This window comes from Stomoxys calcitrans, chromosome 5, assembly GCF_963082655.1.
Source record: "Stomoxys calcitrans chromosome 5, idStoCalc2.1, whole genome shotgun sequence".
NCBI lineage: Eukaryota > Metazoa > Arthropoda > Insecta > Diptera > Muscidae > Stomoxys > Stomoxys calcitrans.
The window spans coordinates 89,678,909-89,698,321 of NC_081556.1; the positions used below are offsets into that span (position 1 = coordinate 89,678,909).

At 37.4% G+C, this 19,413-nt stretch overlaps 1 protein-coding gene across 1 annotated transcript; it reads right to left on the reverse strand.

Moving 5' to 3' along the window:
- Window positions 1–1,166: 1,166 nt before the first annotated feature.
- LOC131997953 (uncharacterized) lies at window positions 1,167–13,557 on the reverse strand. The gene is made up of 5 exons (XM_059369850.1): window positions 13,498–13,557; window positions 6,882–7,088; window positions 6,649–6,816; window positions 6,489–6,594; window positions 1,167–1,258 (listed from the first exon to the last, which is right to left on the reverse strand). Exons 1-5 carry the CDS (start codon window positions 13,555–13,557, stop codon window positions 1,167–1,169), a joined length of 633 nt encoding a protein of 210 aa, XP_059225833.1.
- Between the last annotated feature and the right edge of the window lie 5,856 nt (window positions 13,558–19,413).

The following is a 19,413-nucleotide window of genomic DNA, read 5'->3' on the forward strand; positions in this document are numbered from 1 at the left end:
GATTTTAGAATGAGCGCAAAAGATCGAGGCGCTTGGAAAGCTATTTTACGTGCGGTTAGAGGAACAAATGTTTTGTCATAGCCAGTTAAAGTAAAGTAAGGAAGAAACCATTGATGCCAATATATCATGGATGAAAAAAAATCCTTGAAATTCCTAATCCATACTTAAAAGACTGAGGGACTGCAATCCCAACTATTCAAGCAGCCAGTGAAAAATTGTTAAAGTGGATGCGAATAATGGGAACATGCAGTAATCGTGCTAAACTTCTACTGCATTGAAGACCTTAACAAGTCTCAGGGAGTTGTGTCCTCAATATGAGACTTAAGGTTTATAGAAAAGATGGGGTTAGAAGCTCACAAGACGGCTCGGGAATTGTTGTTGAAGATTTATCTGAGGAGCTATCGCTCATATGGCTTTAGCCTGGCGAAATGCTTGCCATGGGAAATATCCCTAAAATCCCCATAAAAATTAAAGAATAAGGGATGCTTCTCTCATATCAGTGAGAGCAGTTCCATTTCAAGCTCGATAAAAAGGGACCTGCTTTTTTATGCCGAGTCCGAACGTCGTGCCGCATAGCGACACCATTTGGTAGAGAAGTTTAAACATAGCAGGATACCTCATAAATGTAGCCAGAATTAGTAAGGGCATACACCACCGCTGAAAATTTTTCTGATGTTCACGCCATGGTTTTGAGCTCGGGCGTTCGGCTTCATAGGTGGTCTTAATTGTTTTCCATACCATGCCCCTATGTTAGGTCATGCTTGGTACTGTGTCCCCATCTAAGTACCGGTGTCTGTTAGGAGCGAAAGCCGGGCAATGGAATAGGTAATGCACCAACGTCTCATCATCTTCCCCGCATGCTCCACATATGCTGTCACTTGCTGCACCGATTTTGCATAAGTGATCTAGTATCGGCACAAGAATATGTGACTGTGAAGTTTTGGAAGACAACAGATGTAACTGTGATCAGAGACACAGTTACATTAGTTTCAGCCTTTCCGGAAAACACTGCGGAGATGGTCCCTCCTCGAAACAGAAAGAAAGCGGATTGGGATAAGTTTTGGCAAGCACTCAGTGATGCCCGCTGTAAGTCTAAGATAAAAGTGATACTGGGGAGGACATTGACATAAATGAACAGTTAATCACGAGACCCCTAAACATCTCGCTTAAGACCGCATGTCTAACAACCAAACCAAGGGACATACAACGACCACCAGTAATAACATACATCCCACCCAAGCATGCTCCGCTGTACCTTCTACAATACACAGAACAAACATTTATTTATGTTTATAATGTAAACTTCGAGATCTCATGGGTGTATCTTGACTTCAAATATACTCCACATTGTTACACAACTTGTCAATACCATTCGGTAGAAAGCAGTGCATATTTCAAAAAGTTAAGATTGCGCAGCCGCACAGGCACTTAGCCCAAAATGTTTTTTTTTCATTTTATTTATTTTTTGTAGGATTCGTACCCCTCTTCTTATTATTGAGTTATATGTCCGTATGGTGGGAATTGAAGGAGGGGCGAGCGCTTGAAACTTGACTTCATATAGCCATTTCAGGTGCTTCTCATACTTACTGTTTAAAGCTTTTACATGTGGAAGGAACAAGTTTTTACACTTCTGCCATATACCCTTCTTTTGAATGCTCGTACCATTATTGGGCAACACGTCAACTTAGGTGTAGGGCGAACTCTCAGCCACTTGCTAAATGTTTGAATTTTACGATCGTGCCCTACTCCTAAGACCCTTCCATGTAAACCAAAATTTTTTAAATCGAGCAATTTTGGAGGTCCTTGAGATTGTGGGCCCAAAATTTTAATGTCAAATTCCTACACTATTCTCAAATGCTTTCAATATGGGCTTTATATTGTAATAGTAAGTCTACATGTCCGTTGATGCTTTTTGGGGTATAACTCTCTGAAAGTTGAATCCATATTTCAAAGTAAGATTCATACTCTTCTTGTATAACCCTCGTTGTCATCATAGGTCATATAAAGAAAAAGGATGACCCCCAAACACTTGACGTGATATATTTATTTCAGGTTCGATCTGCCTTTTATTCGAAACAATATATTACCAGATCGCGCTACATGCCGCTGTGCGTTGTTTAGTGGCAGCGCGATCCCTCACACAACCCCCTTCTGATCATGAAATATAAGGTACACTATTTACGTCACATTGTCATTTAAAACTATCTGAATATTGCAAGCTAATCTAAGTCCATATGGATATAGAAACATACAAAAAGATAATAATTTTTATACCCACCACCATAAGATGGGGATATACTAATCTAAACATTCGGTTTGTAACACCTCGAAATGTTGATCTGCGATCCCTTAAAGTATATATATTCTGGAACCTCTCGACATTCTAATTCGATCTATCTATCGAATGCGTAAAGCTACCCTCTTGAAATTTTACACAGATACCTACTATTGATGTAGGTCGTTGGGGATTGCAAAAGGGCCATATCGGAATCCACAATTTGCATCCGATTCGGCTGTAATTTTGCACAAAGCATTCTCCTATGACCTCCAAAATCTGTGCCAAATACGGTCCAAATCGGTCTATAACCTGATATAGCTTGCACATAAACCGATTTTCCTTTTTGACTTCCTGAGCCCCTGGAAGCCACAATTTTTGTCCGATTTGGCAGAAATTTTGCAGACGGTTTTCTGTTTTAACTTTCAATAACAGTGCCGAGTACGGTCCAAATCGGTACATAACCTGATATAGCTCCCATATAAAACGATATCTCGATTTGAGTTTTTGAGCACTGGAAGCTACAATTTTCATCCGATTAGGCTTACATTTTGCACATAACGTTCGCTTGGAACTTCTAACTACTGTGTCAAGTACGTTTCAAATCGGTTTATAACCTGGTATAGCTTCCATACAAACCGATCTCTTAATATTCCTACCCCTGTCATATAGACCTGTCTCTCGATTCAATGTCTTCGGCTCATTAAAGGCGTATTTATTGTCCGATACGAAATTCTGGACAGTGAGTTGAGATAGGCAACTGAACATTCTTCCTCAATTTGGCCCAGATCGGTCCAGATTCGGATATATCTGCCAAATAGACCGATCTTTCGATTTAAGGTTTTGAGCTCATAAAAGGCGCATTTATTGTCCGATTTCACCGAAATTTGGGACAATGAGTTGTGTTAAGAAGTTCGACATCCTTCTTTAATTTGGCTCAGATCGGTCCAGATTTGGATATAGCTGCCATATAGACCGATCTATTGATTTAAGGCCTTGTGCCCATATAAGGCGTAGTTATTGTCCTATATCGCCGAAATTTGGGACAGTGAGTAAAGTTAAGCCCCTCAACATACTTCTGCAATTTGGCTCAGATCGATCAAGATTCGCATATAGCTGCCATATTAGACCGAACTCTCGATTTAAGTTTTTTTTTTTATTTAAGTCTATAGATAATAAATACCCTTACAGACTAATAACAATGTATTGGGTTGCCCAAAAAGTAATTGCGGATTTTTCATATAGTCGGCGTTGACAAATTTTTTCGCAGCTTGTGACTCTGTAATTGCATTCTTTCTTCTGTCAGTTATCAGCTGTTACTTTTAGCTTGCTTTAGAAAAAAGGTGTAAAAAAAGTATATTTGATTAAAGTTCATTCTAAGTTTTATTAAAAATGCATTTACTTTCTTTTACAAAATCCGCAATTACTTTTTGGGCAACTCAATATTTAAAAATGTATTAACCTAAGAATTTAAAAGTAATATAATTTTCCTTTTTAAACTTTCTCTATTCTCAGATAGATCTATTATATCTTTCAGTTGATTATATTGATAACATAGGTGCCGAAAAGGATCATTATTGGCATAGTCTAATAGGAACGTTAAAGAAAATTCGACTCAAAAGAAAGCAGGAATCTATTTGACCATGAATTAATTTAGTCAAAAACGTAATGTTTAGAATGGTTATACGAATTTTTAACGTAGAAAGCTTTATAAGATTTAATCGGTACTCATACCGGTAATGAACTTCTGTCCCACCCATTTCGACGGAGACAAAATAGTAGAAATTGTTTTTGAACCGATTCTATCAAATCAGAATGAATATTGTAGTATGGATTCCATACCACTGAACCGTACTCGAGATTACTTCTAACTAGCGACGTATGTATATAAGATTTTCGTCACAGATAAATCATTAAATCATTTTCGTCACAGATAAATCATTTGTTTACAACCATTGAGATGTGTTGACGGAAGTTTAAGCGTTGATCTAGAAGAAATCCAAGGTCTTTAAAGCTATAGACTACTTCAAGTTGATTGGAACCCAAAAAGTAGCTAGTTTTAAGAGAGGTTATTCTTGAAAATGATATGTGTTTGCAATTGGAAATATTAAGTTCAATAAAGTTCTGGTTGCACCATTCGTAAAGAGTATCAAGGTCATACTGAAGATAACACTGTTCATCAGAGTCTCTCGTTGATCTGAAGATCTCTACATCATCTGCATACATCAAAATATTCGAGTGCTTTAAAGGAAAAGCGAGATCGTTTATGAACAAACAAAACAGCACAGGCCAAGGTGACTACCCTGGGGAATACCTGAAGAGACAACAATTGATTTGGAAACTGCAGTACCAAATTTAACTCTTTGAGTACGGCCAGTCAGATATGATCTGATCCACTTTAGTAAAGATGGACTGAAACCAATAAGATCTATTATTCTTAACAGAAGGTTGTGGTTGATTTTATCAAATGCTTTACTAAAATCGGTATATATAGTATCCGTTTGGTAGCGTTCCCTAAAGCCATCTTTGACCAAACAAGTAAATTCCAAAATATTTGTTATCGTCATGGGTTCGATTTCCGGAACCCATGTTGATAGGGAGACAATATAGAAGAGACTTGATGTGAAATAGTGTCAGTCAAAATTTTCTCTAATAGCTTCGGAATAGCATTCAAAATTGAAATGCCCCTGTAATTAGATACCTCATTGCGATTTCCGGCTTTAAATAACGGTCTTATATAAGATTGCTTCCACAATTCCGGCAGATATCCATGCTTTAATGAACTGTTGAAAAGTGTACAAAGGGGATACGGAAGTTCGAGAGCGCAATGCTTTAAAATGTTTGATGGAATTCCATTTGGACCGGAATTAAAAGTTATCTTCAGTGACCTTAAATTTTCAAGTACTACGTTTTCGCCTATAAAAGCTGAATTGTCGATTGTGTATGAATATGTTGCAAATAAATCATAATAATTATCTGAGTAGGTAGTGCTAAAAAAGTCAGCAAAGATGTCGGCAATGCCTGAATCGTTATCAGCTACTTTAGGTTTATACCTAAGAAAGTTCGGTAAACTATTACAACGGCGCTTTGAATTCACCAATGTGTAGAAGGATTTAGGATTTGATTTCAATTGATTTCCAATTTTATTCAAATAACTATCATACTCCAATTTCTTTTCTTTATTATATTCGCACATCTTGTTAATGAATATATCGAAAAGTCAGACGCTGACCGTTGAGCGTATAAACCTTTTTTATAATTTATTCTTCTTCAGCCTAGAAAGATTGGTTGTATTCCATGGAGGACCAGATGCGTTGCAAAAAATAGTTTTTGGGACAGATTGTTGAGAAATAAAGTCAAGTAGCACAGTATAAAAAATTGAAATCATTTCATTGATATCTTTAGATCTGAACATTTCACTCCAATGAACAAATGAGAGTAGTGAGTTCAGTTTGATGTAATCAGTTTTAGCAAAACAGTACACTTTTTCCAATTGCTACATCTCCTTTAACTTTAGAAGTGGGATAGGGTATAAGTAATTTGAGTGTCGGATGATATCTATCCTCAGGACTTTTAGGGCCATAAAAGGTGCGTTTATTATCCGATTTCGCCTAAATTTTGGACAGTGAGTTGTGTTAGACCCTTTGACATTTTTCTGCAACTTGGCCTAAATCGGTTCAGATTTGGATATAGGTGCCATATAGGCCAATATTTGGATTTAAAGTCTTGGCCACATAAAAGGCGCATTTATAATCCGATTTCACTGAAATTTGACACAGTGACTTATGTTAGGCTTTTCGACATCCGTGTCTTATATGGTTAAGATTGGTTTATTTTTAGATATAGCAATTAAAAATATCAAAATTTTGTTATGCACAATTGAACAATGATTTGTACTTATTAGTATTTGATCCAAATCGGAACATATTTCGATATAGCTGCTATGGGGCATAAAGATCAAGCACGTAATTTTGATCGGTTTGGTCTTACTTGGTACATACATATATAAGAAATTTCGGCCCTTCTAGTGGTTGTATAGCTTTTTAGTTTTGTTTGTGATTTTTCATTGTTACTACTTTCTTAATACATACTCAAAAATAAAAAAAAATCTGATGACCTTGAGCTTGATTCTACAAAATTTAATTATTTTATTTTATTCTATGAAATTCACCTATTATTTCAAAACATACTTTATTAGGCTTCCTGACATTACGTTTATCAATAGCTACGATTGTAGTGACGCCTTTATAGCGGCCACCCACATTTGTTGGAAACTCTAAAACAGTATCAACAGTGAATTCATCATAGCGAAAAGTATGCTGCAAAAAAAAAGATCGTCTCAGTTCCATATGTTATCTTATTCGAAAACTCACTCCATAAATATTCACACATTTCCTATCACTCTCACGGATATTCTTAGTCCATATTTTATACCAGAATGAAGTCTTGTCAAATAGTGATTTACACCAGTCCCGGTCGTAAAGAGTGAATGGACTAACCTGCCATGTTCCGCGTTTAAATATATAAACTTCAACAGTTATCTGCTTGAGTATTAAGAAACAGAGTAAGGATGTTTTTTCAACAAATATTTGCATATCTTCCTCACCTCAATGCGATCGGTAGGCTCCACTCCCTTCCATACGCAGGTACTATTTCCTCTGGCAGTTATCAAGCCTTCGTCGAGGACATGCGTCATTTGATCAACACTAAAAAAATCATGAATGCCATTATTTCCCGGTATATTAGGACATTTCTCAAAAATTTCCTCGTTATAATGTTCAAATATGTATTGGCCTGATTCTACGATAATTAACTGCCAGAGAAGAAGGATTGCCAAAATTTCCATGTTTTATGAACGGAACTGGATTTAAAGGCAAATATAAACTACGTCGCACAGTGGGCCAAATGGCAAAAAAATTGGAAATAAGTCTACAACTTTTTATCTGTTGATTTTAGCCATACAAAATGTTCTAGACATTTGTAGAGGAGGACATAGGCTTTCAGAAAAGTGCTGTTGTTGGTCCATATCTTTAATACAGGGTGAGCTACAGGGTGTCAAAGTTGACCACTTTTGACTTCTCCAAGCTTCTGGGGGCCATAACTTTTGATCTACTCAACCGATTTACATGATTTAGGACTCTAGAGAAAGAGCTTGACAAGATCTAAAAAACTTATGCATAAAGTACCATGCCATCGTGTACTGTTAAGGAGTTATGAATTGTTTAATTTTAAAATATGAAAATTTGGCCTTGGTTTTTTTCAGTGTTTTTTTAATAACTCCGTCAATTTTAAAGCTATAAACTTCATACTTCACACAAATTATGCCAGCATATGTGTGCATAAAATACAAAAGGAATCACGTGAATATCTTTGGCGGTTTAAAAATGGCATCGTTTTCAATATGAAAAATATTTTTTTTGTCAAAAAATTGCAAAATTTTTCAAAAAAGATACTCCCATTTCCTTTAAGTTTTCGCAAACTTTGGCCGTCAAAGCATTATCATTTCTTTCCATTTTCACAAAGTCGAGGTATTAAGAAAAGTTTTAAGTGCTAATTTGGCTAATTTCGATATCAAACAACACCGTTATCTTAAGACCAAAATGGCCAATTTTTTTACTAAACTTCAAAAGTTTCTCACTGGAAAAAAAGTTCCACGGGGATTTTTTCGCTTTTTTTGAACTTAAATGAAAGCTTAAAATGTTCCCAACATTTTAAGGTATGTCTCGCCATATCCTAGCCATAAATGAGATCGTAGCGATCAAAATACTGAAAAAAGTCAATTTTCAAGTAGTGCTATATTCATTGCTAAAAAACAAGTATTACGTCACATTTTATTGCAAAGATGTTAAATAAACTTTTATTTGGTAACACTTCTTCTACAAAACACAAAAAGAATCATGGAAATATCTCTATTCTATTCCATTTTATGGAACCGGCAATAAAAAAGTCAATTTTTCAAAAAAGTCGAATTTCCCAAATTTTGTTTTTGTTGTCCTAATTGCACATGACACACTATAGCCATATTTACGCAACATACCTTATCGTAAAGGAAATTTTCATACCTTTCCAACGATGTATAAAACATTTCTCAACTCGGATTCTATCTACTCTAAAATTCATTTACACTTCATTAAACTCTATATAAAAATGTCTATTTGTGAAATGGAACCTTATATGGGGCCTACACTAAAACATTGATAGATTTGCCCAGGGTTTACAATACAAATGTGTTAGAATAAAAAAAGGTCTCCTGCCAAAGTTTAAAAAAATTGGAATAAAAATATGTGTTTTAGAGCGAAAACACTTCGCATCGGCGTGCGTTTGTATAGTACCTACATCTATTTTTAATGTAAGCTGATGATTTTTGAATAAAAAGTAACCTAGAAATATACCTGCATATATATATATATTTGTGTTAAGATTTGATGCAGACAAATGTTACCTGTTTCGCTATGTCGAATTCCCAGGAAATCCACCGTATCAATGAATGTGAAAAAACCTACCCATAAAAAATTCATTGTCATTTTTTTTAACCAAATTCGAGTCCAGGTAAATAATTATAGAAGAGTAAGTAAAAAGAGGCACTTTGGACCCCTTTTTACGATTGCGTCTGATACCTGAAATGGGTCATTAATTGTGAATATATTGCATAAATATTTGAACAAAATCCAAATTTTCTTCATTATATTTTGTAGAGGCGTAAAGGACATTTATAAGTTATGGAAGTCATACTGAAGTATTCCACTCTTTCGAAAATTGTATGGGACATCAAAAATGATTCCAAATCATACACGGAGTCATTTAAGGAACTTGTTTACACTTTGGACCACATATATGGAATAAGGCTAAATAAAGACGCTTTAGACAAACTTGAAAAATTCTACAAATCATTTGAGAGAAGGTTGCCAGAATGTTCATTCGCAAAAATCAAGTTTTTCAAAATGTATGAGAAGTGGCTGAAATCGGATCTACTTATTGAAATTAAACCGCTGATTCCCGGCCGGCCTAGCAAAGCATACGACGAAGTTACGGAGAAAACCAAAAAGAAAAAACAAGAGGAACTATTGGCGGCACATCCGCCAAATTTAATAAAAGATACGTTCAAAACAGCATTGTTAAAAACACAACCAAAAAATGTTGGACGAATTGTCGATGTTTTACCATTAGCATCTCCGAAAAGGGTAAAGAGAATGGTAGAAAGTATTCCAACTCCAAAATCGACTACAGAATTCACGGAGGAAGATGCACTGGCCCTGATTTTGAACCTAGGCCTCTCAAGAAACAAATACTCAACAATGAGGAAGGCTCTTCGTGAAAAAGGATGGGGTTGTTTACCCTCAAAACATAAATTGTACAACACCAGGACGAAAATGGTGCCATCAAATATATACGTGGACGAATTAAAAGCAAGAGTGAAACTTGCTGATCTTGTTGAAAATACAGCTGTTAGAATTATTTCTAATTTTACTGAAGAACAGTTGAACACATGTAATAATTCCGAAGTGGTTTTGATCAGCAAATGGGGTTGTGATGGATCATCTGGATTTTCCGAATATAAGCAACAAACAGAAATAGATACCAACTTCGCATCAATTTTCATGGCATCATTAGTACCATTGAGAATGAGATTGTACAAGGACCAATCTTCATCATCGAAAGAAAATGCATTTCAAGATATATGGATAAATAGAACACCTGGGTCAAAATATTTATGTCGCCCAATTCGGTTTGAGTATACAAAGGAAGACCGGAACACAACACGATCTTTGGTGAACGAAATAAAGGAAGAAATTGCTGCATTACCCATGATTGTTATAAACCAATTGGGAAGAAATATAAAAGTTTCGTTTCAACTACAACTCACTATGATCGATGGAAAGGTGGCAAACGCATTAACTGGCGTTATGTCCAATTGGAGATGCAATATTTGTGGCAAGAAGAATGGGCAATTCGAGGACAAGTCTGATGAAAATTTAGTAAACGAAAATGCGCTCAATTTCGGTATTTCGCCCCTGCACTGTAGAATTCGATTCATGGAGTATTGTTTGCATTTATCGTATGACCTTAAATATCGGACTAGCCCTGGAAACCGCGATGTCTCTGCTAGAAACAACCAAGATCTTCACAAAATGAGGCAGGAAGAGAAGAATCGAATCCAGTTGGAGTTTAAACAAAAGGGACTTATAATAGATAAACCTCTTTACGGATACGGAAGCACAAATGATGGCAACTCGGCAAGGCGGTTTTTTGAGGACCCCGTATCGACATCTAAAATAACCGGTCTTGATGAACACTTGCTAAGACGATTCAAAGTGATTTTGGCTGTAATCAATAGCAAAAAGATGATAAATTCAACCAAATTTGAAGCTTATAGTAATGACACAAAAAACATTTTATCTGATTTATATTCGTGGAAAGCTTTAACACCGACAGTACATAAAGTCTTACATCATGGCAAGGAAATTGTGGAATACAACATACTTCCGTTAGGAGAACTTACAGAAGAAGCTCAGGAATCCCGTAATAGAGATGTTAAACAGTTCCGGCTTTTCAATACCCGAAAGAGCACCAAATTTAACCAAAATTATGATTTACTTCAATATTTATTGTTATCGTCTGATCCGGTACTATACAGCATCAGAACTAAATGGCTACCAAAAATATGTGACGATATAGATAAGGACGATCCCGATGCCATTCAAATTAAAGAGCTTTTAAATTTTGATACCTTAGATTATTTGGTAGAGAATAAAATCAAATAATACAAAACTAAAATGCTTTTTTATTTTGGGAGTAGCTAATATACATATAAACGCACGCCGATGCGAAGTGTTTTCGCTCTAAAACACATATTTTTATTCCAATTTTTTTAAACTTTGGCAGGAGACCTTTTTTTATTCTAACACATTTGTATTGTAAACCCTGGGCAAATCTATCAATGTTTTAGTGTAGGCCCCATATAAGGTTCCATTTCACAAATAGACATTTTTATATAGAGTTTAATGAAGTGTAAATGAATTTTAGAGTAGATAGAATCCGAGTTGAGAAATGTTTTATACATCGTTGGAAAGGTATGAAAATTTCCTTTACGATAAGGTATGTTGCGTAAATATGGCTATAGTGTGTCATGTGCAATTAGGACAACAAAAACAAAATTTGGGAAATTCGACTTTTTTGAAAAATTGACTTTTTTATTGCCGGTTCCATAAAATGGAATAGAATAGAGATATTTCCATGATTCTTTTTGTGTTTTGTAGAAGAAGTGTTACCAAATAAAAGTTTATTTAACATCTTTGCAATAAAATGTGACGTAATACTTGTTTTTTAGCAATGAATATAGCACTACTTGAAAATTGACTTTTTTCAGTATTTTGATCGCTACGATCTCATTTATGGCTAGGATATGGCGAGACATACCTTAAAATGTTGGGAACATTTTAAGCTTTCATTTAAGTTCAAAAAAAGCGAAAAAATCCCCGTGGAACTTTTTTTCCAGTGAGAAACTTTTGAAGTTTAGTAAAAAAATTGGCCATTTTGGTCTTAAGATAACGGTGTTGTTTGATATCGAAATTAGCCAAATTAGCACTTAAAACTTTTCTTAATACCTCGACTTTGTGAAAATGGAAAGAAATGATAATGCTTTGACGGCCAAAGTTTGCGAAAACTTAAAGGAAATGGGAGTATCTTTTTTGAAAAATTTTGCAATTTTTTGACAAAAAAAATATTTTTCATATTGAAAACGATGCCATTTTTAAACCGCCAAAGATATTCACGTGATTCCTTTTGTATTTTATGCACACATATGCTGGCATAATTTGTGTGAAGTATGAAGTTTATAGCTTTAAAATTGACGGAGTTATTAAAAAAACACTGAAAAAAACCAAGGCCAAATTTTCATATTTTAAAATTAAACAATTCATAACTCCTTAACAGTACACGATGGCATGGTACTTTATGCATAAGTTTTTTAGATCTTGTCAAGCTCTTTCTCTAGAGTCCTAAATCATGTAAATCGGTTGAGTAGATCAAAAGTTATGGCCCCCAGAAGCTTGGAGAAGTCAAAAGTGGTCAACTTTCACACCCTGTAGCTCACCCTGTATTAAAGATATGGACCAACAACAGCACTTTTCTGAAAGCCTATGTCCTCCTCTACAAATGTCTAGAACATTTTGTATGGCTAAAATCAACAGATAAAAAGTTGTAGACTTATTTCCAATTTTTTTGCCATTTGGCCCACTGTGCGTCGGAGTTAGAAAAAGGTTTTTCTTTTTATATATGCAACTATGGACGGATATCAAATGAGCATGTTACCGATTACAAGATTGTTCTCAATAACGCCCAAATGTTGTTCGCTTTAAGTGTTTGGGAAATCGAATAAACGAATCGTGATGGGATTAATGGTTATGGAAGCCGTCATTATAGTTCCATACCAAATCACTTAACTGTAATATAATCTATAATCTATTGCATGATTCACTGTGATACGGCCCAGTATAATACTGGCTTAACGGTTGATGATATTACTGTCGATCAGCAAGGGGATTGCTTAGATCAAAAATTTAATTAAAGGGTGATTTTTTTGAGGTTAGGATTTTCATGCATTAGTATTTGACAGATCACGTGGGATTTCAGACATGGTGTCAAAGAGAAAGATGCTCAGTATGCTTTGACATTTCATCATGAATAGACTTACTAACGAGCAACGCTTGCAAATCATTGAATTTTATTACCAAAATCAGTGTTCGGTTCGAAATGTGTTCATTCACCGTTCAGCGATGAGGCTCATTTCTGGTTGAATGGCTACGTAAATAAGCAAAATTGCCGCATTTGGAGTGAAGAGCAACCAGAAGCCGTTCAAGAACTGCCCATGCATCCCGAAAAATGCACTGTTTGGTGTGGTTTGTACGCTGGTGGAATCATTGGACCGTATTTTTTCAAAGATGCTGTTGGACGCAACGTTACGGTGAATGAACACATTTCGAACCGAACACTGATTTTGGTAATAAAATTCAATGATTTGCAAGCGTTGCTCGTTAGTAAGTCTATTCATGATGAAATGTCAAAGCATACTGAGCATCTTTCTCTTTGACACCATGTCTGAAATCTCACGTGATCTGTCAAATACTAATGCATGAAAATCCTAACCTCAAAAAAATCACCCTTTATAACCAAAAATTATACCGACCCCATGCGAGCGGATGGGGAATGTTTTGAATGCTAACATTAGCAGCGATTTGAACTGGGCGATCCGATTGAGCTGGTACAACACTGGGTCGTATCATAGTGAATCATGCAAACGATTGTAGATGGAATTACAGAATACTGATATGTGATATGTTTAATTATTCATCGAAACACATCTCGAAAACTAAAAGCGAACAACACATGGGCGTGCTACTGAAAAATCTTCTGATCGGTTTTATCAACTAATATCTGTTGAGGATTGAGGTTCAGCCAATATGTACAGTTGTAGGAAGGTAAAATTTGTCTTAAGGCTGCACTTGGTTGGGTCAAGATGGACAATATTATTTCTCGAACAATGACAAACCCATGGATGTCAAAAACATGCTTCAAATACCTAATCCATACTTAGAAGACTAAGGGACTTCAATCCCCACTATTCATATAGCTAGTGAAACAATTTTAAATTGGATTAGAACAATGGAAGCCGGAGACATGCAGTATTCGTACTAAACTCCCACTGCATCAACAAGTACTAAACTCCGACTGCATCAACAAGTCTAAGGGAGTTGTGTCCACAAGATGTGACTAAAGGTTTATAGAGAAGGTGGGATTAGAAGCTCACAAGACGGTTCGGGAATTTTTGCTGAAGATTTATCTGAGGAACTATCTTTTACATGGCTTAAGCCTGGCGAAATGCTGGTCATGGGAAATATCCCTACATTCCCAATGAACAAAACATTAAAGAATAACGGATGCTTCTCTCAAAGCGTGCTAAGTTCGGCAGGGCCGAATCTTGGGAACCCTCCACCATGGATTCTGCTAAAATATGGGAGCTATATCTTGTTATAGACCGAGTTGGACCGTACTTGGCGCAGTTGTTGAGAGTCGTAACAGAACACTAAATGAAAAATGTCAACCAAAACGGATACAAATCGTGGCTGGTAAGGGCTCACGAAGTCAAATCGGGAGAACGGTGTATATGGAGCTATATCAAGTTCTTGACCAATTTGAACCTTACTTGGCACAGTTGTTGGGAGTCGTAACAGAATACAGCCAAATCACATTAAAATTGAGTCCTCCAGGTGCTCAAGAAGCGCAATCGGGAGATCGGTTTATATGGAAACTATATCAGGTTATGGACCGATTTCGACCGTACTTGGCACAGTTGTTGGATGTCGTAACGGAACATCACGTGCAATTTTAGCTAAATCGGACAAAAATTGTGGCTTTCATGGGCTCAAGAAGTCAAATCGGGGGATCGGTAACTGGACCGAATTGGACCGTACATTGCACAGTTGTTGGAATTCATAACAGAACACTACGTGCAAAATTTCAGCCAGATCAATATTTCGAAGTGTTACAACCGGAATGACTAGTATACACCCATCCTATGGTGGTGGGTATATGCCGAGTCCGAACGGCGTGCCGCATATCGACACCATTTGGTAGAGAAGTTTAAACATGGCAGTATACCGCAAAAATTTAGCCAGCATTAGTAAAGGGTTAACCACCACTGAAAATTTTTCTGATTTCCACGCCAAGGATTTGAATTCGGGCGTTCGGCGTCATTGGTAGGTAGCCTTAATTGTTTACCATACCTCGCCCCTAAGTTGGTTCATGTCTGGTATTGTGTCCCCAACTAAGTACCGATGTCTGTTAGGAGCGAAAGCCGGCAATGGTTGACAACAGCTTCTCTGATCACAGTTACATTATTTTCAGCGTTTCCGGAAAACACTGCAGAGGTGGTCCCTCCTCAAAACAGATGGAAAGCGGATTGGGATAAGTTTTGGCAAGCAATCAGCTGTGTTCGCTGTAAGTCTAATATAAAAGTGATACTGGGGAGGACATGGACATAATTGTCCAGTTAATCACGAAACTCCTAAACATCTCGCTTAAGACCGCATGTCCCACAACCAAACCAAGGGACATACAACGACCACAATTAATAATATACTATCCCGCCCAAGCATGCTACGCTGCGCCTTCTACAATCTACCCCTCTTCTATAATTTATGACGCATATTGTTATTATTGAGTTATTTGTCCGTTTGGGGAGAATTGAAGGAGGGGCGAGCGCTTGAAACTTGACTTCATATAGCCATTTCAATTGCTTATCATACTTACTGTTTAGAGCTTTTACATGTGGACGTAACAGATTTTTACACTACTGCAATATACCCTTCTTTTGAATACTGGTACCATATTACCATTATTGGGTTACATGTCAACTTAGGTATAAGGCGAATCCTCAGCCACTTGTTAAATGTTTGAATTTTATGATCGTGCTCTACTCCTAAGACCCTTTCATTTAGACCCAGATTTTTTTAAATCAGCAACATGTCCTTTCGAGCATGTTTGGAGGTACTTGACATTGTGGGCCAAAAATTTTAACGTCAAATTCCTTCTTTATTCTCAAATGCTTTGAATATGGGCTCTATATTATCATAGTAAGGCTGCATGTACGTTGGTGCACTTAAGGGGAATTACTCTCTGAAAGTTGAATTCATTTTTTGTCATGATAGGTCGTTTAAAGAAAAATGATGACGCCCAAACACTTGGCGTCATATATTAATGTCAGGTTCGATCTGCCTTTTAATCGAAACAACATATTGCCAGATGGCGCTATATGCCGCTGTGGGTTGTTTAGTGGCAGCGCGATCCCTCACACAACCCCCTTCTGATCATGAAATATAAGGTACACTATCTTCGTCCCTACGAATATAGAAACATACAAAAAGATATTGAATTTTTATGGGACCAATCACAAAACCAAAGTTGTATTTAACCGTTGCCAAGATATTAACCCACAAACGTCATAGCCACTACTGATTGACCATCATGCCAAAGAACACCAAATAGGGCCACCGCACCACACCACCACACACCCGGATACCAATAGTGACCTCTTTTAGCATACTCTTTCTCTTGCACATTGTAGTCACCTCTCGCATTCTCACCCCTAATACTCTCCCCCCCAAACATTTGGTTAGTTAATTTCTCACTCCCTCTCTGACACTTTTTGGGTTCCTTTTGTAGTTTGTAGAGATGTCATGATTTAACAAAAACAATATACATTACTATCGGCATTCTAAATATCATTCATGTTTCGATAAATAGTTTCATATCATCGACTTTTAGTGGTACAAATCTAAAAATATATTTTTATACCCACCATCGAAGGTTGGGGAATTATTTTGTCATTCCGTTCACAACGCATCGAAATATCCATTTCCGACCCTAAGACGACTAAGACGATCTAGCCATGTCCGTCCGTCTGTCTGTTGAAATCACGTCTTTAAAAATAGAGATTTTGAGCTGAAACTTTGCACAGATTCTTTTTTTGCCATAAGTCCATAAGTTAAGTTCGAAGATGGGCTTTATCAGACTAAATATATCTTGATATAGCCCCCATATAGAGCGATCCGCCGATTTAGGATCTTAGGCCCATAAAATCCACATTTATTATGCGATTTTGCTGAAAGTTGGGACAGTGAGACATGTTGGGCCCTTCTTAACCCTTCTTTAATTTGAAAGGTGGTTTACATATATACCCGATGTGATGGGTATCCAAAGTTCGGCACGGCTGAACTTAACGCCTTTTTATACCCACCACCGAAGGATGGTTTCTTGTCCATAAGCAGGTTAAATTCTTGTCCATAAGCAGGTTAAATTCGAAGATGGGCTATATCGGACCAAATCTTGATATAGCCCCCATATAGACCGATCCGCCGATTTAGGATCTTAGGGCAATCGGTTTTGCTGAAATTTGGGACAGTGAGTTGCATTAGGTCAGTCGACATCCCACTTCAAGTTGGCTCAGATCGGTCTAGATTTAGATATAGCTGCCATATAGACCGATTTCTCGATTTAAGGTCTTTGGTTCATAAAAGGCGCTATTATCCGATTTTGCCGAAATTTGGGTTACTGAGATATGTTAGGCCCCTTGACATCTTTTTGCAATTTGGCTCAGATCGGTTCGGATTTGGATGTAGCTGCCATATAGACCGATCTCTCGATTCAATGTCTTTGGCCCATAAAAGGCGTATTTATTATCCGATTTTGCCAAAATTTGGGACAATGAGTTGTGTTAGGCTTCTCGAAACCCTTCTTTGATTTGGCTCCCGTCGGTCCAGATTTGGATGTAGCTGCCATATAGACCGATCTCTCGATTCATAAAAGGGGTATTTATTGTCCGATTTTGCCAAAATTTGGGACAGTGAGTTGTGTTAGGCCTGTCGGCATGTTTCTGCAATATGGCCCAGATCGGTTCAGATTTGGATGTAGCTGCATCCAAATCTGGACCGATCTGGGCCATATCGCAGAAAGATGCCGTGGGGCCTAGCACAACGCACTGTCCCAAACTTTAGTAAAATCGGACAATAAATGCGCCTTTTATGGGCCCAATAACTTAAATCGAGCGATCGGTCTATATGGCATCCATATTCAAATCTGGGCCGATCTGAGCCAAATTGACGGAGAATGTTCAGTTGCCTAACACAACCCACTGTCCCAAATTTCTGCGAAATCGGACAAAAAGGCCGATCTCTCGATCGGTCTTGGGCCCATAAAAGGCCCATTTGTTGTCCGATATTCGGCCCGGCCGAACTAAACGCCTTTTTACTTGTTTGTTGTTGCTTGTGACGTTAACTCAAAAATTCCTACACACAAGTGAATGTATGTTTACTTAGCCTTCTATTAGGCGTGTTGCTCGGAGGGAGTGCATACGCCTCTTAATCGGGTGGATTACACCCCGCCTACGCCGCTTTCTGATAAAGTGTACTGTACCACTATTCCTGATAGAACCGATTGGAACTGCGATGTCTTTGGTAGCAGAATTTACATATACTTCTATACGGATGGTTTCAAACTAAACGACCAGGTGGTATTTGGGTTGTACTCTAAAGATCTAGAACTGGTCATATCGAAAAGGTTACCAGACCACTTAAGAAAGTGGTGGAATGGCTAAGATCATTACGCTGAACAGTTCAAAATTCACCTGTTCTGAGTGCCGGGCCACAGAGATATCCCAGGGAATTCTAAAGCAGACGAGCTTGTGAGACTAGGAACTACCTTACACACTCCAGGGAGACTGTAATCTGTGGTTATGCCTCTAGCGACATGTATACTAAGTTTTCAGGGCCAGGCCCGAAGGGCGACATTCCAAAACTATGTGGCCTCATATAGACGTCTCAGTCATTGTGTCCGTCATGGCAGATCGCTGTCTAATGGGAAAACATGATGATAGACTAAAGGTTGCTAGCAACGACTTTTGCAGAAGCTGTGAGGACATCGAAGAAGAAGAGACTATAGAACACCTTCGGTCTGTATGTCCCGCACTAGCAGTAAGAAAGAGCTGTCTGATTTAGCGGATGTGAACATTCACAAGTTATTGGGCTTTTTAAAGCGATCTGGATGGTTCAACGGTAGGATCTAGAAGGAATTCTCCTTCTTCTGTTCCTGTGATATCATAATGGACGAAAACGTCTGAGTCTGATGACAGACTGCCACTTAGACCTAACCTAACCTAACCTATATACTACATCGAAGTGGTCGGCCGTAATTGATCTAGGCCTTAAAATGTCTTAGACGAAATTTGTTCTTTTTAGCAGGAGATACCCGCTTCTTATCCACTGTGGCACCTCTCTCTTTGGGAGGAGATGATATTGAAGACATGAAATACCTGGGGGTTTTGCTGGACAAGAAATTTTATTTCAATTCTAACATTTTGGAAAGGGCATATACACTTGCAAGAGAGCCCTTGACCAAAGTTTGAGGGTTTATACTATGTACCATGCATTAACTGTATGCTGCAACTGTCATAAGTATAATGCTATTGTGGCTAGACAAATTGAACTACAATATCCAATGTAGTGGAATGTTCAAAGACTTCTATTTGGATGGTTCGAGACTGAATGACCACCAGATAAGGCCGAAATTCGTTGCCCTGGATGATA

Coding starts and splice junctions, on each gene's coding strand:
- LOC131997953 (XM_059369850.1), bottom strand. CDS start 13,557: ATGATACGACCCAGTGTTGTACCAGCTCAATCGGATCGCCCAGTTCAA. Junction 6,817..6,881: donor AGCCTACCGATCGCATTGAG/GTGAGGAAGATA, acceptor ATACTCAAGCAG/ATAACTGTTGAAGTTTATAT. Junction 1,259..6,488: donor AATCGTAGCTATTGATAAAC/GTAATGTCAGGA, acceptor TGTGTATTGTAG/AAGGTACAGCGGAGCATGCT.